General features: G+C 35.5%; 1 protein-coding gene across 3 annotated transcripts in view; it reads right to left on the bottom strand.

The window, feature by feature from the left end:
- ZFYVE16 (zinc finger FYVE-type containing 16) overlaps nt 1–22,405 on the bottom strand; it is a 63,147-nt gene that overhangs the window by 39,467 nt on the left and 1,275 nt on the right. For all 3 annotated transcript variants that reach the window (XM_081232032.1, XM_081232031.1, XM_081232033.1), the window contains exons 2-5: nt 8,537–8,645; nt 5,407–7,679; nt 3,965–4,061; nt 1,113–1,274 (exon numbers count right to left, since the gene is read on the bottom strand). In XM_081232032.1, coding sequence (XP_081088158.1) covers nt 1,113–1,274; nt 3,965–4,061; nt 5,407–7,679; nt 8,537–8,606 — 2,602 coding nt within the window. In that variant the 5' untranslated portion in view covers nt 8,607–8,645. The remainder of the gene's footprint in view (nt 1–1,112; nt 1,275–3,964; nt 4,062–5,406; nt 7,680–8,536; nt 8,646–22,405) is intronic.

The raw sequence follows: 22,405 nt of genomic DNA, 5'->3' as shown, positions 1-22,405 counted from the left end.
AGTTATTTTCTAGCATGTTACAGACTAATAGTTTATTTTTAAGAGTGTACACAGGCTTACTGAATAGCACAGGGAACTATACTCTATATTTTGTAATAACCTATAAGAGAAAAGAATCTGAAAAAGAATAGATATATATATGTATATGTATAACTGAATCACTGAGCTGTACACCTGAAACTAACACAACATTGTAAATCAACTATACTTCAATTTTAAAAATTAAAAAAAAAAAAGTCTACACAGGCTTTACTCAAGATCCTAAACTACAATAGGCTATAAAAAAACAGAGAGCCCAAAGATTTTTTAAATCTTTAGAAGTTTGTTAAAGGATTTAAGAAACATTTTTTATTGTGGTAAAATACACATTTAAAAATAGATTTTTAAGGAAAGGGAGACATGCCAATTATTTACCTATTGTCTCTCAAACCCAAGCCCACCCTTCCACATGGTGCTCTTTGACGCCAGGCTGGAAGTCTGGAAAGTGCAACTCCCAGACCCCCTTGCTAGTTGGTTCTGGTCACATTCCAGCAGTGACAGGCACTGGTTGGAGACTGGAAGGTGGGAAAAGAAGGAATTCTTTCTGTTTCTAGTCCCTGCCAGGACTTATGCAGCAGCGGCACCACCAGATACACCCACATGTCCTGTGATCTTCAGTACTCCTTACATCAAGCCTGGGACCCTCCTTCTGTCATCTGAACACCAACCCTGTTAGGCTCCTTGATGGTCCCAGCATTTGCCACTTGTTGTTCCTCTAGAAGTTACAGTACTAGTCATGTGACGTGGTACCCTAATCCCTGAATACTAGGTCTGAGAACCAAGCATCTCTTGGTGTTCCTGCACGGGGTTCTAGTAATACTGCCTCTCCCTTTGCATTCTCCCAACCCTAGGGATGGTGGTTGCTTCCTGTACTTACTAATCTCTGAGTCACTTGAGCATGCCCTTTTTGTTCTTCTACCCTTCTAACGTACATGTATAACCAGTTCCCTGTATTAAATTCCTTCTAGTAGCTAGTCTGGTTTCTCTTTTCTCACTAGATCCTGTCAATACGAGAAAACTTCTACTTTGATCATTTATCTTTAATATTAGACACAACATTTTCTTCAAGTTACCTTCAACACTTGGTTGTTTAAGTGCTGAGATTGGTAAAGTTGTAGGTGAAGATATACTGGATGTTTGAGTCTCCTGAAGAGGCTGGATGGTGGCACATTCATCAGAATGATTAGATGTAAGATTAGAACCAGTTGGACTCATCATCCTTTCAAATGCCTGAGCTATAAAGGGAAAAAAAACTTGATCTCAGGTTTTTGAACTTCAAAGTAAATCATGATAAATATTCTATTTTTCAAGTTGTAAGAAGAAAGAAATTAATGGCTAACTAAGAAGTGACATTTGGCAAAGATAATATCCTTACTTTAGTTGGCAGCACTCCACTTCAGTATAAGCTACCAATTAGTTATTTCAATATAATTTTGGCATATATTTGATATCTACTAAAGAAAATCATTGTTATTTAATATGACCATCTGATTTTGCCCTTGTACTCCTATAGTCTATTTCCAATATAGCTCCTAGTGATTCTTTTAAGACATAAATCATATCATATCATTCTTCTGTTTAAAATCTTTTAATGGCTTCCCAACTAGAATGAAAATTTAAGTTGTTACAATGGCCCACAAGACCCTACATAGTCTGCATTTCTACCTCCTCTGCTTTCCCAGTTAGCTGTCTGACATCATTTCTCACTAAAATCCTACTTGCTCATTAGAATCCAGCCACTGAGGCCTCCTTGTTCTTCAACAAGGGAAGCAAGCACTGTTCTAGCTTAGGGTCTTTGCTCTTACTATTCTTTCTGCCTGGAAAGTTCTTCCACATGGCTTTACTCTCTCACTTCCTTCAGGTCTCTGCTTACACATCATACTATCATAAACCCTTATTCTGACCACCACTTAAAATTACTACCTCTTGCCACCAGTCTGTTACTATCTTTTATTTTCATTTAGAATATTATCACCATCTGATATTCTCTTTGCTTTCTGTCCACATCTCCTCACATTCATAAGGTCCATGAGATCAAAAGCGCCATAAGAACAGGGAATATATTTTGTTCTCAGCTGGAGCTCCAAAGCACAGAACAGTGCCTGAATACTGCTGAATGATTTTTTCATCCAAATAACACGGAACAGCACTGGCACCTCTCCCTTCAGCACTTCTCCAAACTGATCTGCTATAAATGCTGCCACTACTACAATAACTTTCCTCAAGTGCCAATGAATTAGCACGCTCATGCAATGGCTTCCGCTAACCAAGTAAAATCCAAACATAGTACTTTGAGTTTCAAAGTAATTTCCAACTTCCTCTAAGTTTATGTAAGTCTCAGCACAACTTCCTCATTATCCACAATCTCTAATGAAACTATCTTTTCTTCTTTGTGGAATTCGTCTTATAACCCTTGAGCCATCTTTCTCCTCTTATTAGTAACATTATTTTAAATGATCATGTCTACTGTATTCAACCCTAAAGTTGGAGTTAAGATAACTTTTATTTACATTTTCCTGTGGTGTATAAATTAATGATAAACAGAGCCATAAATGAAGTTACATGCTATAAGATATCAAAACAGAATAAATAAAACAGGTAACTAACTAAATAAATCCATTCCAAATATTTTCTTTGATAAACCAATGCTTGATCTCACTATCCTACTAAGTCTCTTCAGTGACTAAATCTTCTCCTCTCCTGGATCCTTATGGTCAATATGTTTTAATGTTCACCTAAAAATCTGACCTGTCAACTCAAATAATGTTTCAAATCTTCATGGCTGTTTTATTTTTTAAGTGGGGAGAGATAATTATGTGGGAGCTTGCTCTAAGATTTCTTAACTCTAGCAGGTTGCTTGGCTAACAGCACCAGGGGTAGTCTTAAAGGCTACTGAAACAGCATAAGCAAAAAACAAAACAAGTACAAGCACTTAAACTAAATCCTTCATAAACACTGGTGGTAATATGGAAATATAAGAAGATTTACACTCTATTATCTTCCAGAGCAGAGGTCAACAGCAGGGAGTAAAGCAGCTTACCTCAGGCTAACAGACTCACATCAGAGCTTTTTGAAGAATTGCTGAAAAAATTTATCTTCATTCAAAAGAGAAAAACAAATTATTATCAGGTATTTATTCTCCTGGCTAACAGGAAGCAGCACCTGGGCTAGCGCACAGGCCTGGTCTTAAAAGTCCCAAGTAATATTTGCTGGGAATTAAACTGTCAACAAATCTTTGAAAATGCCAAGAAGTACTCAAAAAAACAAACGTGTATTTGAAGAAACACACACACACACACACAAAACTGTGAGAACTCAAGTAAGATTATTGCTGATAACAGTAAGCTAGCTAGGGAGCCAGAGAAACAATGGGAAACACAAACAAAATTCTAAAATTGAGAAGGGAAAAAAATATATAAAAGACAAAAATGTGCAAATAGTGTGACAGTCCTATGAATTTATATAAAAATTATAAATATTATACCTTAACTTTTATTCCCACTTTAGGTTGTAATTTTCTATAAGATGGGAACTATTATCTTGCCTTATGCTATTAATATGTAAGACTGTATACTGTTTATTGGTAGGTATTCTATAAATGTTTAGATTAAGATGATGAGGATGACAATGATGGTGACAAAAACAAATAGGCAGATGAAATGCAGCATTTAGGGACTTGGTACCTGTTAAAAGTTAATGAACTGCCACTCCAGAAACTGAACGCTTCCTTTCCACACTGGTAGTAATAATTGTGAGAGTAGAATAAAAAGAAGAGAAACCAAGCCTTGGGATGTCCCACCTAAGCCAGATAAGTCAACACTAGGTCCCTGCCTTAAGAAAATAAAGAAGTTTATCTTTGTCACAATCCAGTTGTTTTTAAGATATATTCAATTACTGGAAGAAGATATGTCAGGGTAATACTCACCTTTACTAATAGTCTCATAGCAGACTACACATACTCTTGCTTCCTTTTCTAGATACTGCAATTTACACTTCCTATTACAACAGACACCGCAAAATACCTATAAAGGACAAAATATCAAATTTGATTTTGTTTCAAGCACGTTTATACCAACTGGAGGCAGGGAGAGGAGAGACCCAAACTCTAACCAAAATCCATTTTTCTGATTACATAAACAAGTTTTCTAATCACCATAATCATAGGTAATTATTAAATGATTCTTTTTATTTTTATTATTTTACTTAAATGAGGTTTCTGTAATTTAAAATTGTATCTCTGATGAGAATTCCTTTAAATCAATTATGTTAATTGGAAGGGAACAAAAACTTTCTTAATGAATACGTTCATAACTTAAAAAGCTTTCTGTGGTCCTTTACAACTTTTTTTTTTTAACTTTTTGGCCGTGCTACGCTGCATGCGGGATCTTATTAGTTCCCGGACCAGGGATCGAACCTGTGCCCCCTGCAGTGGAAGCACAAAGTCTTAACCACTGGACCGCCAGGGAAGTCCCCCTCCTTTACAACTTTTAAAAGGAGAATGTTATTCAAAAAAGAAACAGACTCACAGATATAGAGAACAAACTAGTGGTTACCATCAGTAGGAGGAAAGTGGGGAAGGGCAAGATAGGGTTAGAGGATTAAAAGGTACAAACTACTAAATATAAAATAAATAAGCTACAAGGATATATTGTACAGCACAGGGAATATAGCAAGTATTTTATAAGAACTACAAATGGAGTATAATCTTTAAAAAGTGTGAATCACTATGTTCGATACCTGAAACTTTCATAATATTGTAAATCAACTATACTCAATTAAAAAAAAAAGGAAAACAAGTAGAATGTTATTTTTCTAAAAGAGAGTAGGGTTGATCTGAGACTAACATATTACTGGAAAATGCTGAAAAAAATGCAATGTTATTTCTAGAGGCAACTCTTAGAGTCCATAGACTATTAAGATAGTCAGAACACAAATGAGGTCACAGCTTCAGTGTTCTGAACCTTGTGCAAGCCAATCTGCTTTTTTCTCAGTGTTTACCTCAAGTATCGAGCATAACACTAGCTGCAGAGTAGTCTTGAAATTAAGTATTCAAGGATAAACTGGAAGCTGACTGAATTCCGTACATTTGACGTGTTCATGTTAGAGAGAGAATGAAACGTATTCTTAGATTTCACAAAAATTAGTGTTCCTCATTTCCCAGTATGTAATACCCATGACAATGTGACATTTATTCAAACCTCAAGCAATCTGTAAAATGACAGTGCTTTATACACTTCCACGTAGGTGAAAAACGATGATTTTAAACTAACTGAATCTTGTAATCATCTCTTTATCAGCTTTTTTGGCACATTAAATTTCATTTAAAATGTCTCAAAAGAATAAAAGACAAAGATTTTTATAGCTTACTTTTCCACATGCTCGGCAGTGATGTCGCCGTTTCGTAAAAGTAAATTTGACTTGGCAGTTCATACAATTTGGAGCTTCTGAATCAGGAACCCAAGTAGGTTGTTTCCGGCCCAAAACAAGGCCTTCTTTGCAAGTGTTTGCAGGCACAGATTCTTCATTTGCAGTTACAAAACTGGATCCACCTTCAAAATTACTTTCTATATCAATGTAATTAGAATTGAAGCTAACCTGAGGATCCGTCACAGAATCTGTAGCACAGGTGGTTGGAACAATGGTATTTGCTATTCTGGGTTCACTTTCAGGCATATTTGGAACATCCAGCTTATTTGGTTCCTTTGAACTTGTTCTTGATGGAACACTAAACAGTTGCTTAGGTCTGGCACCTCCAACATGAACAGATTGACTGTTACTAACAGAGACTGATAATTCATTTGTAATCTCAGACTTACTGCTAGATAACACTTGTTCAACTGGAATTGTACTTTTTTCCCCTAAAGAAAGGCTACCATTTTCTGTTGTATTCTGTTTATCAACCATTTCGCAAATCATATTAATACCAGGACTTTCCCCAGTAGCTTCTGCTTCAGCATTGAAATATATATTATCGACATTTCCATCATCTGGGCCTTTCATATCTATCTGATTCATCTGAGATTTTGAGTCATTTACATTTTCTTCAAATGATTTTATGTTACTAGGCTGAAGATACTGTTCAGTTAGAAAGGCATCAAGTTCAGCATCACTAACTGGTGCACCACTTTTCATGCCTTCATCAATATTAAAGTAATCCAAATCTTGTCCATTGATATCATTGCTTGAAAAAGTGAAACCTTCACAACAATCAGGAGATTCTGGGGCGTTCGCACCAGAAAGCTCTATTTGAGATTCTGCAGCTGTAGAAGAACTGGTGTTATCAGGGTAATCCAAAGACTCAACTCTAACTACCATCTGGTTAGAATCTGCCTTTCTATCTCCCATCTTTTCAATTAATGGCTGATGAGGTATGTTTTCACATTTTTCCTGTTTCAAAAGATCAGTCTCCTTCAAAGGTTCCCCACCTGAAGTTATATTCTTCTGTATTTCTTCATGCACAGTCACTGCATCTTTTATATTATTTTTATATTCATTCTGGGGTAAACAATCACCATGAGCTTTATTTTCAATTAATGATCCACACAAAGACCCAGGTACTGGAAGACAGGACAATGAGGAATATGTATTTTCACTTGAAACATGTAAAGTTGAAGCAGAATCTTGGATTTCATCTTTATTATCTTTAAGTTCTAAATTTCTTGAGTCTTCTTTTGCAGATTGTTTTATAAATATATCAGTCCTATCTTCCTGAAAGGAAAAGTCAGGTAACTTGAAATTTTCATCTCTTAAATTTGAACCATTTAAGCATAAACCTCCATTTTTTGGAAGACTGCAAGACAAAGGACTTGTGCTGCCTCCTTCTTTTAAACATTCTGGGGCAGCTATGACTGGCACATCTACCTCCTCTTTTACCAAACAGCCATCAGCTTTTACTAATTCACATGGCTGGTTCTTGTACTGTAGGTGGTCTTTGGCATCAAACATTTTGGAACTTTGTTGAGTCAAAGCAGATGGCATGTTAAAATCAACAACTGGTTCTAACTGATTAGAGATCTTTTTATCCTCTAAATTTTCTTTTCCTCTGTGATTACATGAATCTGAAAGTGTTGTATCTACTTTTACACCAAATTCTTTAGTTCCACTGATTTCTCTGTTTTGCAATTCAGAACTAACATCATTCTGTTCCTCTCTGCTGACTGTATTATTACCATGGTCTGTTGAAGAAACACAGAAAGTTTCTGACACTGAAGATAAATCCAGTCCAATCAAGGAATCTGCACTAGACTTAAAATCATCTGGCAATAATTTTTTAATATCTTCTTCACTATTAGTTACATGAACTAAGTTACCCATGTCACTTATCAGATCACAGACAGGTTTACTACATCGTCCCATATATAGAGGCTGGATTTCATCTGAAGTGCCACCATCCACAGAAGAAAGGAGATCAAGTCCTGTTACATTTTTTTCATTTTGTATAGAAGTTTGTCCCTCAAGTGTTTTTTCATTCAGGGCAATTTGATTTGTTTCATAGCCTGTTTCTGATGAGGCACAACAATTAATGCATTGTTGATCCTTTGGTAGCAGTGAAGTTAGCTGTGAGGAAGCCAACTCTGAAGAGACTGAATAGTGGTTAGAATCATATGAATTTTGTGCATCTTGGAGATAATCTTGTTCATCTAATTAAAATAGAAATATAATGTTAGTCAGGAGACCCAAATCAAAATTATTACAAAAATATATGGTTTCTACGACTTCTAAACTTTTTTTTAGACCAGAAATATATTACTCTCCTGCAAAATAGTAATAACCTCCAAAATTATTTTCACTTGGATTTAAACTACTTAGGGTTTTTACTTTTTAATGTAGATGTCATAATATGATAGAAATTCTACTCAAAATAACTCAGTTGCACTATAAAAACCAGACTAAGGAAGAGCTGAAAAACAATCTAACTTCTTTGTTCTGCCCTCCAGTTTCCTAGTCTTCATCCTAAGATGAGGAAAATACTATCGTTCATAGTAATGAAATACCAATTAATATAGAACTTTCAGGTTGCTTTCAGCTGGTTCGTATGTTGTGTTTTTTTTTTTTTTTTGGCGGTACGTGGGCTTCTCACTGTTGTGGCCTCTCCCAACGTGGAGCACAGGCTCCAGATGCACAGGCTCAGCGGCCATGGCTCACGGGCCCAGCCGCTCCGCGGCATGTGGGATCCTCCCGGACCGGGGCACGAACCCGCGTCCCCTGCATCAGCAGGCAGACTCTCAACCACTGCGCCACCAGGGAAGCCCTTGTATGTTGTTTTTAAAGGTCTTTCTTTTACCTAAACATGTATCTGGAGAGAAACTTCTACCTTTCTTACTTCTGTTTCTGGCTATTGGTTCTATTCAGTATAAGAATACACTAATTCATTACAATAAGTGAATGTTTTACAGAAGATAACCATGTGACCAAAACTGAAACCAAGTTTTGCTAAGAGTACTAATTATGGACATTTTAAAATTACATTAATGGTAAAAATGAAAAATGGACAAACCTGGATTCTGTTCAAAATCATCGAGGAGTTTGTCCAAGTCACTGACTGCTGCTTTAAAATAACTGTCCATCCTACTTGTAGACTTACTCAGAATTTAATTCTTGTGTGCCTAGAAAATATGAAGTATGATAATTCATTTAATTCTCTGACATATAAATATTATACCATGTACTGCATGCCAAGAAACACAGCCAGGGAATAGACACAAATAAAACTTAAGAGTATTGCTTTGAAGAATCTGTAATTTAGTTGGGGAAATTCCTCTATATATACAAAAATGACATGAAAACAAACTCTAACAACATAACATGCATACATAAACTATTTAAAATTTAAAATACTTATCTAAATAACTCATGGGTCAAAGAATGCATAGTTGAAAGCTATAAATAGTTGTTAAGTACCACGTATCAAATAATACAAAATATACTATACACAAATAAAAATACTGCATGTAAAAACTTGCAAGATTCAGCAAAAGAGAATACTTAAAGACAAATACCTAGAGACTTAGATGCTTATACTAGAAAACAAAGAATGAAAACAAATAAGCTAACAGCAGAAATTAAAGAAATAGAAAACAAGCATATGAGAGAGGTACAAGAAAACTAAAAGTTAGTTTTATGAATAAAGTAGGTGAACCTCTGATCTGTGGCAGGAGCTCCATCAAATAAGCCTGAGAGACCTTGAAGGAATCTATCAATGACTAATGGGACAATATAAAAAGGACACAGGAGCTAAGTATCACTGGCTTAAATGGGACAAATGAACCTCAAATAAATGAAGACTACAAAGGACTGACCACAAATCAAATGGATTAAAAAAAAACAAACAAACCAAGAGATCATAATGATACTAAAAACAAAACCCACCACTCATTAGAGAGTTGCTAGGGCAGTAACCCTTTACTCTGAAAATTGATATACTAAGAGAAAAGAACTAAGAATTTATCCTTTCCTTTATTTACAAAATGTACTTTAGGATAAGAAAACAGTTGCTGAGGAAGAATTCTTTAGATAAGAATTCCAGTTGATAAATGCAGAAAGATATTAAAAATTTTAAAATCATTTCTTCATAGTCCCTAAAGCAATAAATGGACTACGCAATGGCTATCAATGGATGTTAAAACTGTTAGATGAAAGGTTGAGGGGAACTTTATAATGGTGGGATCAGGTCAACACATCTAAATCCAGTGACCAATTTCACCATCAATTAATGTGGAAGACATAGAATCACATACAAAATATTCCTGCCCAAACAAACAAACAAAAAAACCCACAAAAAAACCCTGAATCCAAATCTAATCAAGTTTTTAGCACTAACTGCATATTTACAGGAAATTCAAGGATAGAGGGACAAGTTAAATGATATCAAAAGAAAGCAACTGGCTAAATCCAGAAGGGGGAACACTTTTCAGCAATGTTCCTTAAACAGTTGATAGTGAATGACTTTTTTTTTTTTAAACTTCCAGTCTGTTACAAACTGCTACTTTTGTAAAACACAATAAAACAATACAAATTTTGCAATAATATACAAACAAAAAGATATAGATTATTAAACACATTTGAATGGTGCCCTGAGTAAGGAATAGGAGTGGGAAATGAAGGATAAAAGACAATAAACTACTGAGAGGGCTTTACTAGAGCCACTTATGATGGTCACCATGAACTGAGGACACACGAGGCTCAGAAAAAATGAGATACTTTAAAGATGGGTTAAAAAAGATTAGACAGAGCTTAAGAGAATTGAACAAACAGGAAGACCTATCTGAAGAAATAACCTAAAATGTAGCCCAGAGAGATGAGGAAGAAGAAATATGAAAAAAGAAGTTAAAAAACATGGATGACAGAATGAGAATGGAGCCCCATAAGAAGAACAGAGCATGGAACAAGTATGCTTGAAAAGATAATGCCAGGAATTCCAGAACTGATGAAAAACACAACACATATAGGTAACCCATTACCAAGCAATATAAATACAGTTGACCCTTGAACTACAGGGCTTTGAACTGCACAGCTCACTTATTTGCAGAATTTTTTTCAATAGTAAATACTGCAATACTCCAGAGTTGGTTGAATCATGGATATGGAGGAACCATGGATACGGAGGGCCGACTATAGGTTATATGTGAATTTTTGACTTGCAGAGAATCGGCACCCCAACACTCACATGGTTCAATGGTCGACTGTAAAGAGAAATCAACAGTTAAATACTCTATAGTGAAACTTTTGAACTCCAAGATAGAACAGCCAGAGAGAAAATCTCATCTTCAAAGAAACAATAATTACGCTAGCACAAGGTAAACTTCAGAACAATTCTCATTGACAATGGTATGCCATCCTATTCATTAAAGCATATTATTCTTTTATTTCCATTTTTAAATTTTATTTATACCATACATATACAAAAGTACATGAAAACACATAGGCACCAAAACCAATAAAAGGAACCTGGAGGAAGAGACAATATAGGAAGAAGAAAACTTCAAAAAAACTAATATTCTCAGGAAAAAAAAGCAATGCAACTATGAAACAGCAACAGGAAGCCATACGTAAAGAATATGTGAGAAAAAAGATCATGAAAATTGATAACACAAATCTTAAAATTCAAGTGAGGCTTACAGAATGTAGTAAAAGCAGTGCTTAAAGGGGCACTTATAGCATTAAGTGCATATATTAAAAAAAGAAAGATCTAAGAATCCATAATCTAAGCTTTCACCTTGGGAAACTAGAAAAAGAACAACTTAAGCCCAAAGTATGTAGAAGGAAAGGTAACAAAGATCAGAGCAGAAATCAATGAAATTAAAAACAGGAAAATAGAGAAATGGAGAAAAGCCACTGAAACCAAAAACTCTTTCTTTGAAAAAAGTAAAATAAACTAGGCTAATTAAAAAAAAAGAGGGATACAAATAACCAATATCAGAAGTGAAAGAGGGGTCATAACTACTGATACCATGGACACTTAAAGGAAAATAAAGCAATATTATGAAAATTCTATGCCCCCAAACTTGATCATTTTGATGAAATGGACCAATTCTTTGAAAAACACAAACTATCAAAATTCACACAAGGAAAAACAGACAACCTGAACAGTCCTATGTATATTAACGAAACTGAATCAATAATCAATAATCTTCCACAAAAAAAGTCATCAGATCTAGATAGGTTCACTGGTGAATTTTACCAAATATTTAATGAAGAAATGATCCAAATCTTCCACAGTCTCCTCCAGAAAAAAGAAGCACAGGGAACACTTCCTAACTCATTCTATAAGACCAGCATTACTCTAATACCAAAAACAGATAAAGACATTACAAGAAAGAAAAACTACAGACCAATATAACTTATGAACACAGAAGTAAAAACCCAAAACAAAATATTAGCAAACTGAATTCAGCGATTATAAACAAAATTATACACAACAACCAAGTGGGATTTATTCAGGTATGCAAGGCGGGTTCAACATTTGAAGATTAATCAATGTAATATACCACATCAACAGACTAAAGAAAAATTATCATATAATCATATGAACTGATGCAAAAGAAAAAGCATTTGACAAGACCCAATACTTACTCATGATAAAAGCTCTCAGCAAATTATGAGTAGAGGGGAACTTCTTCAGTTTGATGAAGAATATCCACAAAATACCTACAGCTACCATTACACAATATACTTAGTGATGAGAAACTAGATGCCCTACCCCCAAAGACTGGGATCAAGGAAAGAATGTCTTCTCTCACCACTCCTATTGCACATAGTACGGAAACCCTCACTAGTGTAATAAGAAAAGGAAATAAAAGGTACACTGTTTGGAAAGGAAGAAATAAAAATGTCTTTATTTGTGATGACATGATTTTCAATGTAGAAAATCTCCCCAAACTGATCCTCCAATATGGAAAAGTGAGTGTAATAGCAAGGATGCAGGATACAAGGTTAATATACAAAAGTCAAATGCTTCCTATATGAGCAAGGAACAGTTGGAATTTGAAATTTTAAAAAACAGCTTTTACAATATACCTCAAAAATTAAATGCTTAGATATAAGTATAAAATATATACAGGACCTATATGTGGAAAACTACAAAATGCTGACAAAAAATCAAAGAAGATCTAAATAAATGGAGATATAGTCCGTGTTCATGGACAAGGAGACAATACTGTTAAGATGTTAGCTCTTCCAACCTGATCTGTAGATTCAGTGCAATCCTAATCAAAATCCCAGTAAGCTATTTTGTAGAACTCAGGAAACTGATTCTAAAGTGTATATGGAGAGGCAAAGGACCTATAACAGTCAACACAATACAGGGATACCTTGAAGATATTGTAGATTTGGTTCCAGACCAGTGAATATCACAATAAAGTGAGTTGCACAAATTTCTTGGTTTCCCAGTGCACATAAAAGTTATATGGTATTTGTCCAAATGATTTAAAGATTTACACTATACTATAGTTTATTGTGTGTAATACTATTATGTATAAGAAAACCAATGTACACACCTCAATTAAAAAATTCTTTATGCTAAAAATGCTAACTGTCATCTAGGCCCTCATCAAGTTATAGTAGTAACATCAAAGATCACTGATCCAAGATCACCATAACAAATATAATAATAATGAAAAGTATGAAATACTGCAAGAATTACACCTTACATAAGAATGTATTTTAAATGGATAATAGAGGGGGAGTGGCTAAGACAGAGGAATAGGAAGAACGTGAGCTCACCTCCTCCTGTGGGCACACCAAAATTACTACTTAAAGAGCAACTAATGAGGAGAACTAGCAGAAAAGATCTTCTACAACTTAATATAAAGAAGGAACCCCAACAAGATGGGTAGGAGAGGTGGAGACATGGTACAGTCAAGACACATACCCTTGGGTGGGTGATCCATAAGGAGCAGGATAATTACAACTTCAGAGGTTCTCCCCAAGGAACAAGGGGCCTAAGCTCCATATCAGGTTCCCCAGCCTGGGGGTCCTACACCAGGAGAATGAGCCTCCTAAAACATTAGGCTTTGGGCTTACATTCAGGATAGCCAGAGGGCTGGGGGAAATAGAGCCTTCACTCTTAAAAGTGTGCACACCAAATCACACATGCTCTGAGATCCAGGGCAGAAGCAGTAATTTGGAAGGAGATTTGGTCAGACCCACTTGCTGATCTTAGAGAGACTCCTGGAGAGGCAGGAGGCAACTGGGACTTACCCTGGGGACATAGATGCTGGCAGCAGTCATTTTGGGGAGCTCATTCTACCATAAGGACACTGGTGATGACAAGAACCATTTTGGAATCCTCCCTCTGGCTTATCAGCCATGGGATCTGGACCTAACCAACAGCAGGCCAGCATCAGCTCCAGGACATCCCAGACCTCACAGCCAACCATGTCAGGAACCAGCCCTGGACCTGGCTCCGCCCACTAATGGCCAGCACTAGTCCTGGCCCAAGCACCTCATGACCCAGCCCTTCCCACAAGCAGTCTAGCATCAGGACTGGGACACCACAGGCCATGCAGCCAGCCATGTCAGGACCTGGCCCTGCCACCAGCAGCCAGCAGTCTTCACACTACTCAGGGCCTGGCAACCAAACCAGACAAGGGGTCAGCCACACCTACCAGGATGCCCACAGCAGTCACCTCAACAAAACAGAAGGGCCCATGCAGTCCACCTAGAGGGCACTCCCTAGAGCAGATAGGTCTGGGGATGAGAGGGGAGTATGCTGCTGGGCATCATAGGACATCTTCTACATAAGGTCATTTCTCCAAGATCAGGAAGCATACCCAACCTACCAAATACACAGAAATAAAAACAGAGAATTAGGCAAATGAGGAAACAGGAATATGTTCCAAATGAAGAAACGAGATAAAACCCCAGAAGAAGAACTAAGTGGAGATAAGCAATCCACTTGATAAAGAGTTCAAGGTAATGATCATAAAAATGCTCAAAGAGCTCAGGAAAAGAATGGATGAACACAGTGAGAAGTTGGAAGTTTCCAACAAAGAATTAGAAAATATAAAGAACCAAATGGAGTTGAAGAATACAATAACTGAAAGAAAAAAAATACTCCAGAAGGAATCAGCAGTAGACTAGATGATAGAGAGGAACAGATCAGCGAACTAGAAGACAGAGTAGTAGAAATCACTCAAGCTGAACAAGAAAAGAAAAAAAGAATTAAAAAAAAAATAAAGAGGACAGCTTAAAAGACCTCTAAGACAACATCAAGTGTACTAACTTTGCATTATAGGAGTTCCAGAAGGAGAAGAGAGAGAGAAAGGGGCAGAGAACATATTTGAAGACATAATAGCTGAAAACGTCCCTAACCTGGGAAAGGAAACAGACATTCAGAACCCACAGAATCAAGGAATCACAGAGAGTCCCAAACAAGATCAACCCAAAGAGAACAAAGACATATGGAAATAAAATGGCAAAACTGCCATCTGTAACAACATGGATGGACCTAGAGGGTATTATGCTAAGTGAAATAAGTCAAACAGAGAAAGACAATTACTATATGATTTCACTTATATGTACAATCTAAAAAACAAATGAACAAACTCAACAAAAGAGAAAGAGTCATATATATAAAGAACAAATCCCCCTTGCCAGAGGCAAGGGTGATGGGGGGAGGAGAGAACTAGATGAGGGAGACTAAGAGGTACAAACTTCCAGTTACAAAATAAATAAGTCATGGGTATGAAATGTACAGTGTGGGGAATACAGTCAATAATTATTTAATATCTTTGTATGGTGACAGATGGTAACTAGAGTTACTGTGGTGATCATTTTGAAATGTATAGAAATATCAAATCACTATGTTGTGTACCAGGAACTAAAATAGTATTGTAGATCATTTATATTTCAAAAGCAAACAAACAAACTCAGAAAAAAAGATCAGATTTGTGGTTACCAGAGGCAGGGGGTGGAGGGAGGGGGAACTGGATGAAGGTAGCAAAAGGTACAAACATCAGTTATAGGATAAATAAGTACTAGCGATGTAATGTACAACATGATAAATATAATTAACATTGCTGTATGTTATATATGAAAGTTGTTGACAGTAAGCCCTAAGAGTTCTCATAACAAGGAGAAAAAATTTTTCTTTTTCTTTAATTTTGTATCTATATGAGATAAAGGATGTTCATGAAACTTACTCTGGTAATCATTTCACGATGTATGTAAGTCAAATCATTATGCTGTACACCTTAAACTTATACAGTGCTGTATGTCAGTTTTATCTCAATGAAACTGGAAGAAGAAATAAATTAAAAATAAAATGGATGAGACTAAATATAAAATGCAATATTCTAAAAACTTCTTGAAAAAGCATAAGAGGAAATCTATATAACCTTGGGTTGGTGATGAATTTTTAAATATAACACCAATGGCATGAGACATGAAAGAAAAAAATTGATAAGTTGGACATTATTGAAGTTAAAAAAAAACATCTGCTTTGAAAAAGACACTGTTAAGAAAATGAGAAGACAAGCCACAGAGTGGGAGATAATATTTGCAAAACACATAAGTGATAAAGGACTTGTGTCCGAAGTCCTCAAAAAACTCTTAAAATTCAATAATTAGACAACAATCCAGTTAAAAAATGGGCAAAAGTTCTGAACAGATACCTCTCCAAAGAAGATATAAAGTTTGCCCAACAAGGATCTACTGTATAGCATAGGGAACTGTGCTCAATACTCTATAATAACCTAAATGGGAAAAGAATTTTAAAAAGAATGGATACATGTATATGTATAACTGAATCACTCTGCTGTACACCTGAAACTAACACAACACTGGTAATCAACTATACTCTAATATAAAATAAAAATTTAAAAAGATATAAAATTTGCAAATAAGCATATGATAAAATGCTCAATATCATTTATCTTTAGAGAACTACAGATTAAAATAATGAGATGCCACTACCTATCTATTACAATGGCTGAAATCCAAAAAACTGACAATACCAAATGCCCAAGGATGCCAAACAGCAGGAACTCTCATTTATTGCTGATATGAATGCAACATGGTACAGCCACTTTGGAAAACACCTTGGCAGTCTCTCACAAAACTAAACATAGTCTTACCATAAGAACCAGCAATCATAATACTGGGTATTTACCCAACTGATTTAAAGATTTATGTCCACACAAGAACTGAGATGTGAATGTTTATAGCAGCTTTATTCATAATTGCCAAAATGTGGAAGCATCCAAGATGTCCTTCAGTAAGTGAATGGCTAAATAAACTCTGGTACATCCATGCAATGGAATATTATTCAGTGATATAAAGAAATGTACCATCAAGCCACAAAAAGATGGATGAATCTTAAATGGATATTGCTAAGTGAAAGAAAGCAGTCTAAAAAATCTCTATACTATACAATTCTAATTTTATGACATTCTGGAATGGGTAAAACTAGAGTGACAGTACACACATCAGTGATTGCCAGTGCTTTGGAGTAGGGGAGGACTGAACAGGTAAAGCAAAGTGGATCTTGTGGTGAAACTATTCTGTATAATACTATAATGGTGAATACAAGACATCAAGCATTTGTTAGTACCCATACAACTTTATAACACAAAGAATAACCTCAATGTACGCAAATTTTTAAAAATGTTTAGAAGGTTGGGGGACTCAGATGGAATGCAGAATGTGAAAAAAAAAGTCTAAATGCATTATGAATGTATAAAACAACCGTGCTGAAGGGGGTGGACAAATAAAGTTCTACCTTTGGAAATAAGTGGAGTCTAAAGGCAACACAAGCAGTGTACTCTAGTTGATAAAGTTGTTTCTCCTGGGGGTATGGGTTAATTCTGAAACCATCATACACATATGCTAGAAATGAAATTAAATAAATGGATGGCTGATGGTGGGAGGGAGGTTTCCACTTTTGGAGGGGAAGGTTATATATAAGCAAGGGGAGGAAGCTAGAATGATCCATGTGGTAATGAATTTGAGTTGGAGACATCAGTATAAATTCATGTTTAGCTTAATATGGACACAGATGGTTACACATTTGTAATAATTTTTTATTTGAAATATTTATAGATATTAGCATAAACCGTATCTCTTGCTCCATCAGCTGAAAGGGCCTAAAAGCAAGACGTCTTAGTGGCAACAAGCACACTAGTGCCCAGATCTTGGTTTCTCCAACAAAAGGAACCAAGGCTCCTTGGGGAAATTGCTGATTGTTAAGACTGGGACAGGAAACATACAGGATGAGCATGGAGTATCTTATAATGCTGGAAAGTAAGGAAATGCATGTGCACATACATGCACACACATAATGAAGGAGGTATGTCAAAATTTGCCTCCCATTCAGTCTTTCTCAGGAAACTACTAGAAGATGTACTTTGCCAACATGAAGGCAACACCAAGAAAGAAAAAAGACCTGACATCCTGGAAACAGGTTATCCCACACAGGGGAGAGAAAAATGAAATTCACAGATGAGCATAAAAGGACACTTCAGGAAGATAGCTGTACAACAGGCCTAGAGAGCAACCCATCAAGATGGAGGCAGGGTGACAGACAATTACAGGAAAGATGTTGCAAAATAAACAAACAGATTATCTGATGTGTGTGAATCTACCAACAGAAGATTTACACATCTTGCCTGAAAGGTTGTTAATAGATTAAATAAAAGATATGAAAAGATATATTAAAAAACCAACATGATTATTAACTCTAGGAAAAACACAGAATTATATAAGAAAGGAAGTATCATCACAATATACTACCTGGCTCAGCTGTACACAATATTTACATAAATGATGCAAACACTAAATAATAATTTCACTAAAAATTAATATATAACTAATTTGCACATGTAAAGGAGGAGAGAAGTACAGTATTTAAACGTGGAGGCTGGTGTAACAAACATAAATTTCCATCTTCTATAATGGGAAATTGGTAAATAACGTCTAAAACTATGGTAGGATGGGGGTAGGCAGGAGAAATAGCTGTATATGAGAGCAGGTTATTTAAAAACCTAGAGGTGAAAGAGTTGAATAGTTGCTGACTGTGGGGCAGCCTTTCTCAGTAAGGGTTCTGTGAGAGAATTAAGCCTTAATGCCCCTAAGGCATCCACTTTACGTAATGAATTAACATTTCTCCTATGCATCTGAAGTGTTACGGCAGTTGACCCTTGAACAATGGGGTGCTGACTCTTCACGAAGTCCTATATAACTTACAGTCAGCCCTCTGTATCCACAGTTCCTCAGTATGTGAGATTCCTGTCTGTATCCATGGGTTCAACCAAGCAGGATGGTGTAGTACTGTAGTATTTATTTACTACTGGAAAAAATCTGTGTATAAGTGGACCTGCAGTTCAAACTCGTGTTGTACAAGGGTCTACTGTAGTTATAAATCACCCTTGGGGGAACTGAGAAAATAGTTACTCAAGTTATTTTCTGTGTTTGTGATTCCAATGAGGAACACTTCGAAAAGCTGCTTCTGTAGAGTGGGATTCAGGGAGAGAAGGATGAGGGCAGAGGGCTATTGTTTTTCACTGTAAGTCTTGCAGGATTATTTGACTCTTTAAATTATGTACAGGTATCCCTTTGATAAACATAAACATTACCTTAAAATAAATAGCAAAAAGTAATAAAGGAACTATGAATACAAAATGTATTTTAGAAAAATAAAGCACAGAACTCAAAGGTGTAGAAACAGTTCTTATTAGAAAAAGCCCAATAATTTTTCTTAAAAATTATAGAATTTATTAAATAATATCTACTTAAGCAGTATTTCTATCTAAATAGCAATGTACTACTAAGTATTATGTTCTTTGAGTCACCTAAAAGATACAAAACAAGGTAGGATAATTAAATAATAATATAATCTAACAATTTGTAAAAGGTATGACATTGAAATCTTTTGACATGAAATCTTATTAAACTGCACATACTTCCCATTTCAATCAAGATTTACTTATTGTGCCAGTAATCTACCCTTGTACAGAAGACACAAAAGAAATGCAAGATATACTCCCTATTCTAAGGAAGTTTATTTATGTGTGCATATGATAACTTGTTTTAGGTAGTGTCTTTACTCACTTGGCCATTTGTGTATTCATAATTTTATAAACAAATATTTACAATATTTACTCTGCAAAAATGATTTTTAAAAATCTCTTCATGAGTAAAACCAAATTGGCAACAACATGGAAGATCTGTCAGAAAACAACAAAACCAATAGTAAGGAGACTCCTAAAATGGTTAAGGTGAGAGATGATGAGGGCCTGAACTGAGACAGGGCAGATGGAAAGGAAACATATAAAAGCGGCTAAAGAATGGGAACTTTTGGGGAGTGAAAGCAAGGGAGAAAGCTAGGATTACTGCCAGGTTGCCATCTCAAGTGACTGGGTAGACGGAGGTAGCACTGACCATAACAGGAAATACAAAGAGGAGCAGGACTGAGGGAAAACACGAGTTCACGTTTGGACTGGTGTTTGAAGTACCTTGAGAACATCCTGGGGGAGATGTCCGATAGGCAGTTGAATGTAAGGATCTGGAATGCAGGAGAGAAGTCTGAGATAGATAAAGATTTGGGAATTGGCAGCACATAGCTGTTAATAGATGAAATCACCTAGGAAGAGAATATAGAAGAGGACAGGAGCCTGACATCAGATAACTAAAGGTCACAATTGGTGTTCCTAAAGCCACTCTGAAAAAACTTTGCCCATAGTTCTATGTACTTCCATGAAAAAATATCCAATATATAATGCTAAAAGACAAAAAAATCAAATTGTAAAACTTCATGCATAGTACAAATCCATTTTTACAGATAAGTTGTAAAAAAAAATTGAAGTATTAGCAAAGTCATAAGAAAAAGAAATACAGAGGAGCAAACACCAAACTATTCATAATGGTGTCTGAGATTATGTAAGCATAACATCTATATTACATGTTCTTATAGTATTTTTTAAACAAAAATATACTACTTCTATAAACAGGAAAAAAGATAATTTTGTTCCTTTCCTTCAAAAAAATGATAGCGGGCTTCCCTGGTGGCGCAGTGGTTGAGAGTCCGCCTGCCGATGCAGGGGACACGGGTTCATGCCCCGGTCCGGGAAGATCCCACATGCCACGGAGCGGCTGTGCCCGTGAGCCATGGCCTCTGAGCCTGCGCGTCCGGAGCCTGTGCTCTGCAACGGGAGAGGCCACAGCAGTGAGAGGCCCGCGTACCGAAAAAAAAAAAAAAAAAAGATAGCATGTATCCTTATAATGTAAAAAGATAATACAAATCTGTTAGAAAAACACTTGGACACTGGACCATAAATGGGCAAACAATATGAACAGATAACTAGTAAGATTATGAAAAAACATTCAATGTACAACCTGCATTACTGAAGTAACACAAATCAGAATACATACCATTCACTGCCTACTAGATCAGACTGTGATCTTTTTAATAATAAAAGTACTCAATGTTGGTAAGTGTTTGATAAAAAGAGCATCTCAGACACGGCTGATAGGAAATAAACTGGTATACTCACTCAGGGGAACAATGTGATAATATGCATCAATCGATTCAAAAAGATTCCTAACATTTGATCTAACGATTCTCATTTCATAAATTCAAGACAATAATCCAAAACAACTGAAAATATGCAAAGATATTTTGCCAAATCATTAATTGAAACAATCTAAACTCTGATATTAGGACAGAAAATTATGTAGGCATCATAAGTGATGTTTATGTCTATCAAAACTTTTTTTTTTAAATATATACTCTATGACCTAGCAATTCCACTTCTAGAGAAACACTAGTACTGAGGCTCAAGAACACATTATAAAGAAATTTCAATGTTGCAATGTTTGTAATAGTGAAAATTGCAAAGAACCTAACAGCTCATCAATACAAGAATGATTAAGTCAGCTTTTTAAAACTGTGGTCTGAGGACCCCTAAAGACCCCAGGAGCTTTTGGAGGGTGAGGGCCTTCCTGTTCCAAATACCGATCTGTGCAAGGATGGATTTTCTTAATATGCTTCAGTTTAAACAAGGTAGCGCACCAGACTGAAGGGCAAAGCAAATATGAGAATTTAGCCGTCTCCTATAAAGCCAGACATTAAAGTGATCTACAAAAAATGCAAAACAATGCCATCTTTCTCACTAATTTTTTTTTTAAAAATAGTTACTTTAAACAATATAATTTAATTCAATATATAATGGGTTATTGTTATTTTTAAATGAATAAGTAAAAATTTTTTAATTTTCTGAGTTTTAATTTCTAAAATGGTATATATATACTGCATTAGAAAACAAAAACTCTTCTAGTCCTCGATAATTTTTAAGTGTATAAAGGGATCCTGAGACCCACTGGATTAAATAAACTGTGATACCATCATATTATGTAATATTATAACTGAGGATGATAATTAAAAGGGAATTTATTTTTATCTGTAATGTAACTGTTTCAAAAGACACTTTGCTCATGTATCAGTTGTGTGATCAAAAATCATAAAGTCATGTCTGTGAAGCTTTTTTAAAAACATGGGGAAATGCTTAAAATATAATTTTAAGCAAGAAAAGCAGGCAATCCAACTGTATATAAAATCTCATTATTTCAATTAAGAAAATGCCACCGGAAAAAAAAAAGACTCAGGTGAAAAGTCAAAATTAACTATTGTTGATTACCTTTAAATGTGGAATTAAAGTTGATTATTTTTCCTTATTCTTTATTATATCTAATTTTTTTACACTAAACATGCGGTTTAATATCCAGAGGAGAAAAAAGGGAAGAAATTAGGTGACAAATTATATATAGTTCTACTAGATCAAACCACTGAACTTGTGCCAATTCAAAAGACAAGCTCAAAATAATAAATTAAAGAACCTAATTCGATCAACAAACTGCCTATTTTATTAAAGGA

The sequence above is a fragment of the Mesoplodon bidens genome, assembly GCF_964165515.1.
Source record: "Mesoplodon bidens genome assembly, chromosome: 4".
In the NCBI taxonomy this organism is placed as follows: Eukaryota; Metazoa; Chordata; class Mammalia; order Artiodactyla; family Ziphiidae; genus Mesoplodon; species Mesoplodon bidens.
Note: the sequence above shows the minus strand (reverse complement) of the source record. Positions and strands in the feature narration are given on the sequence as shown.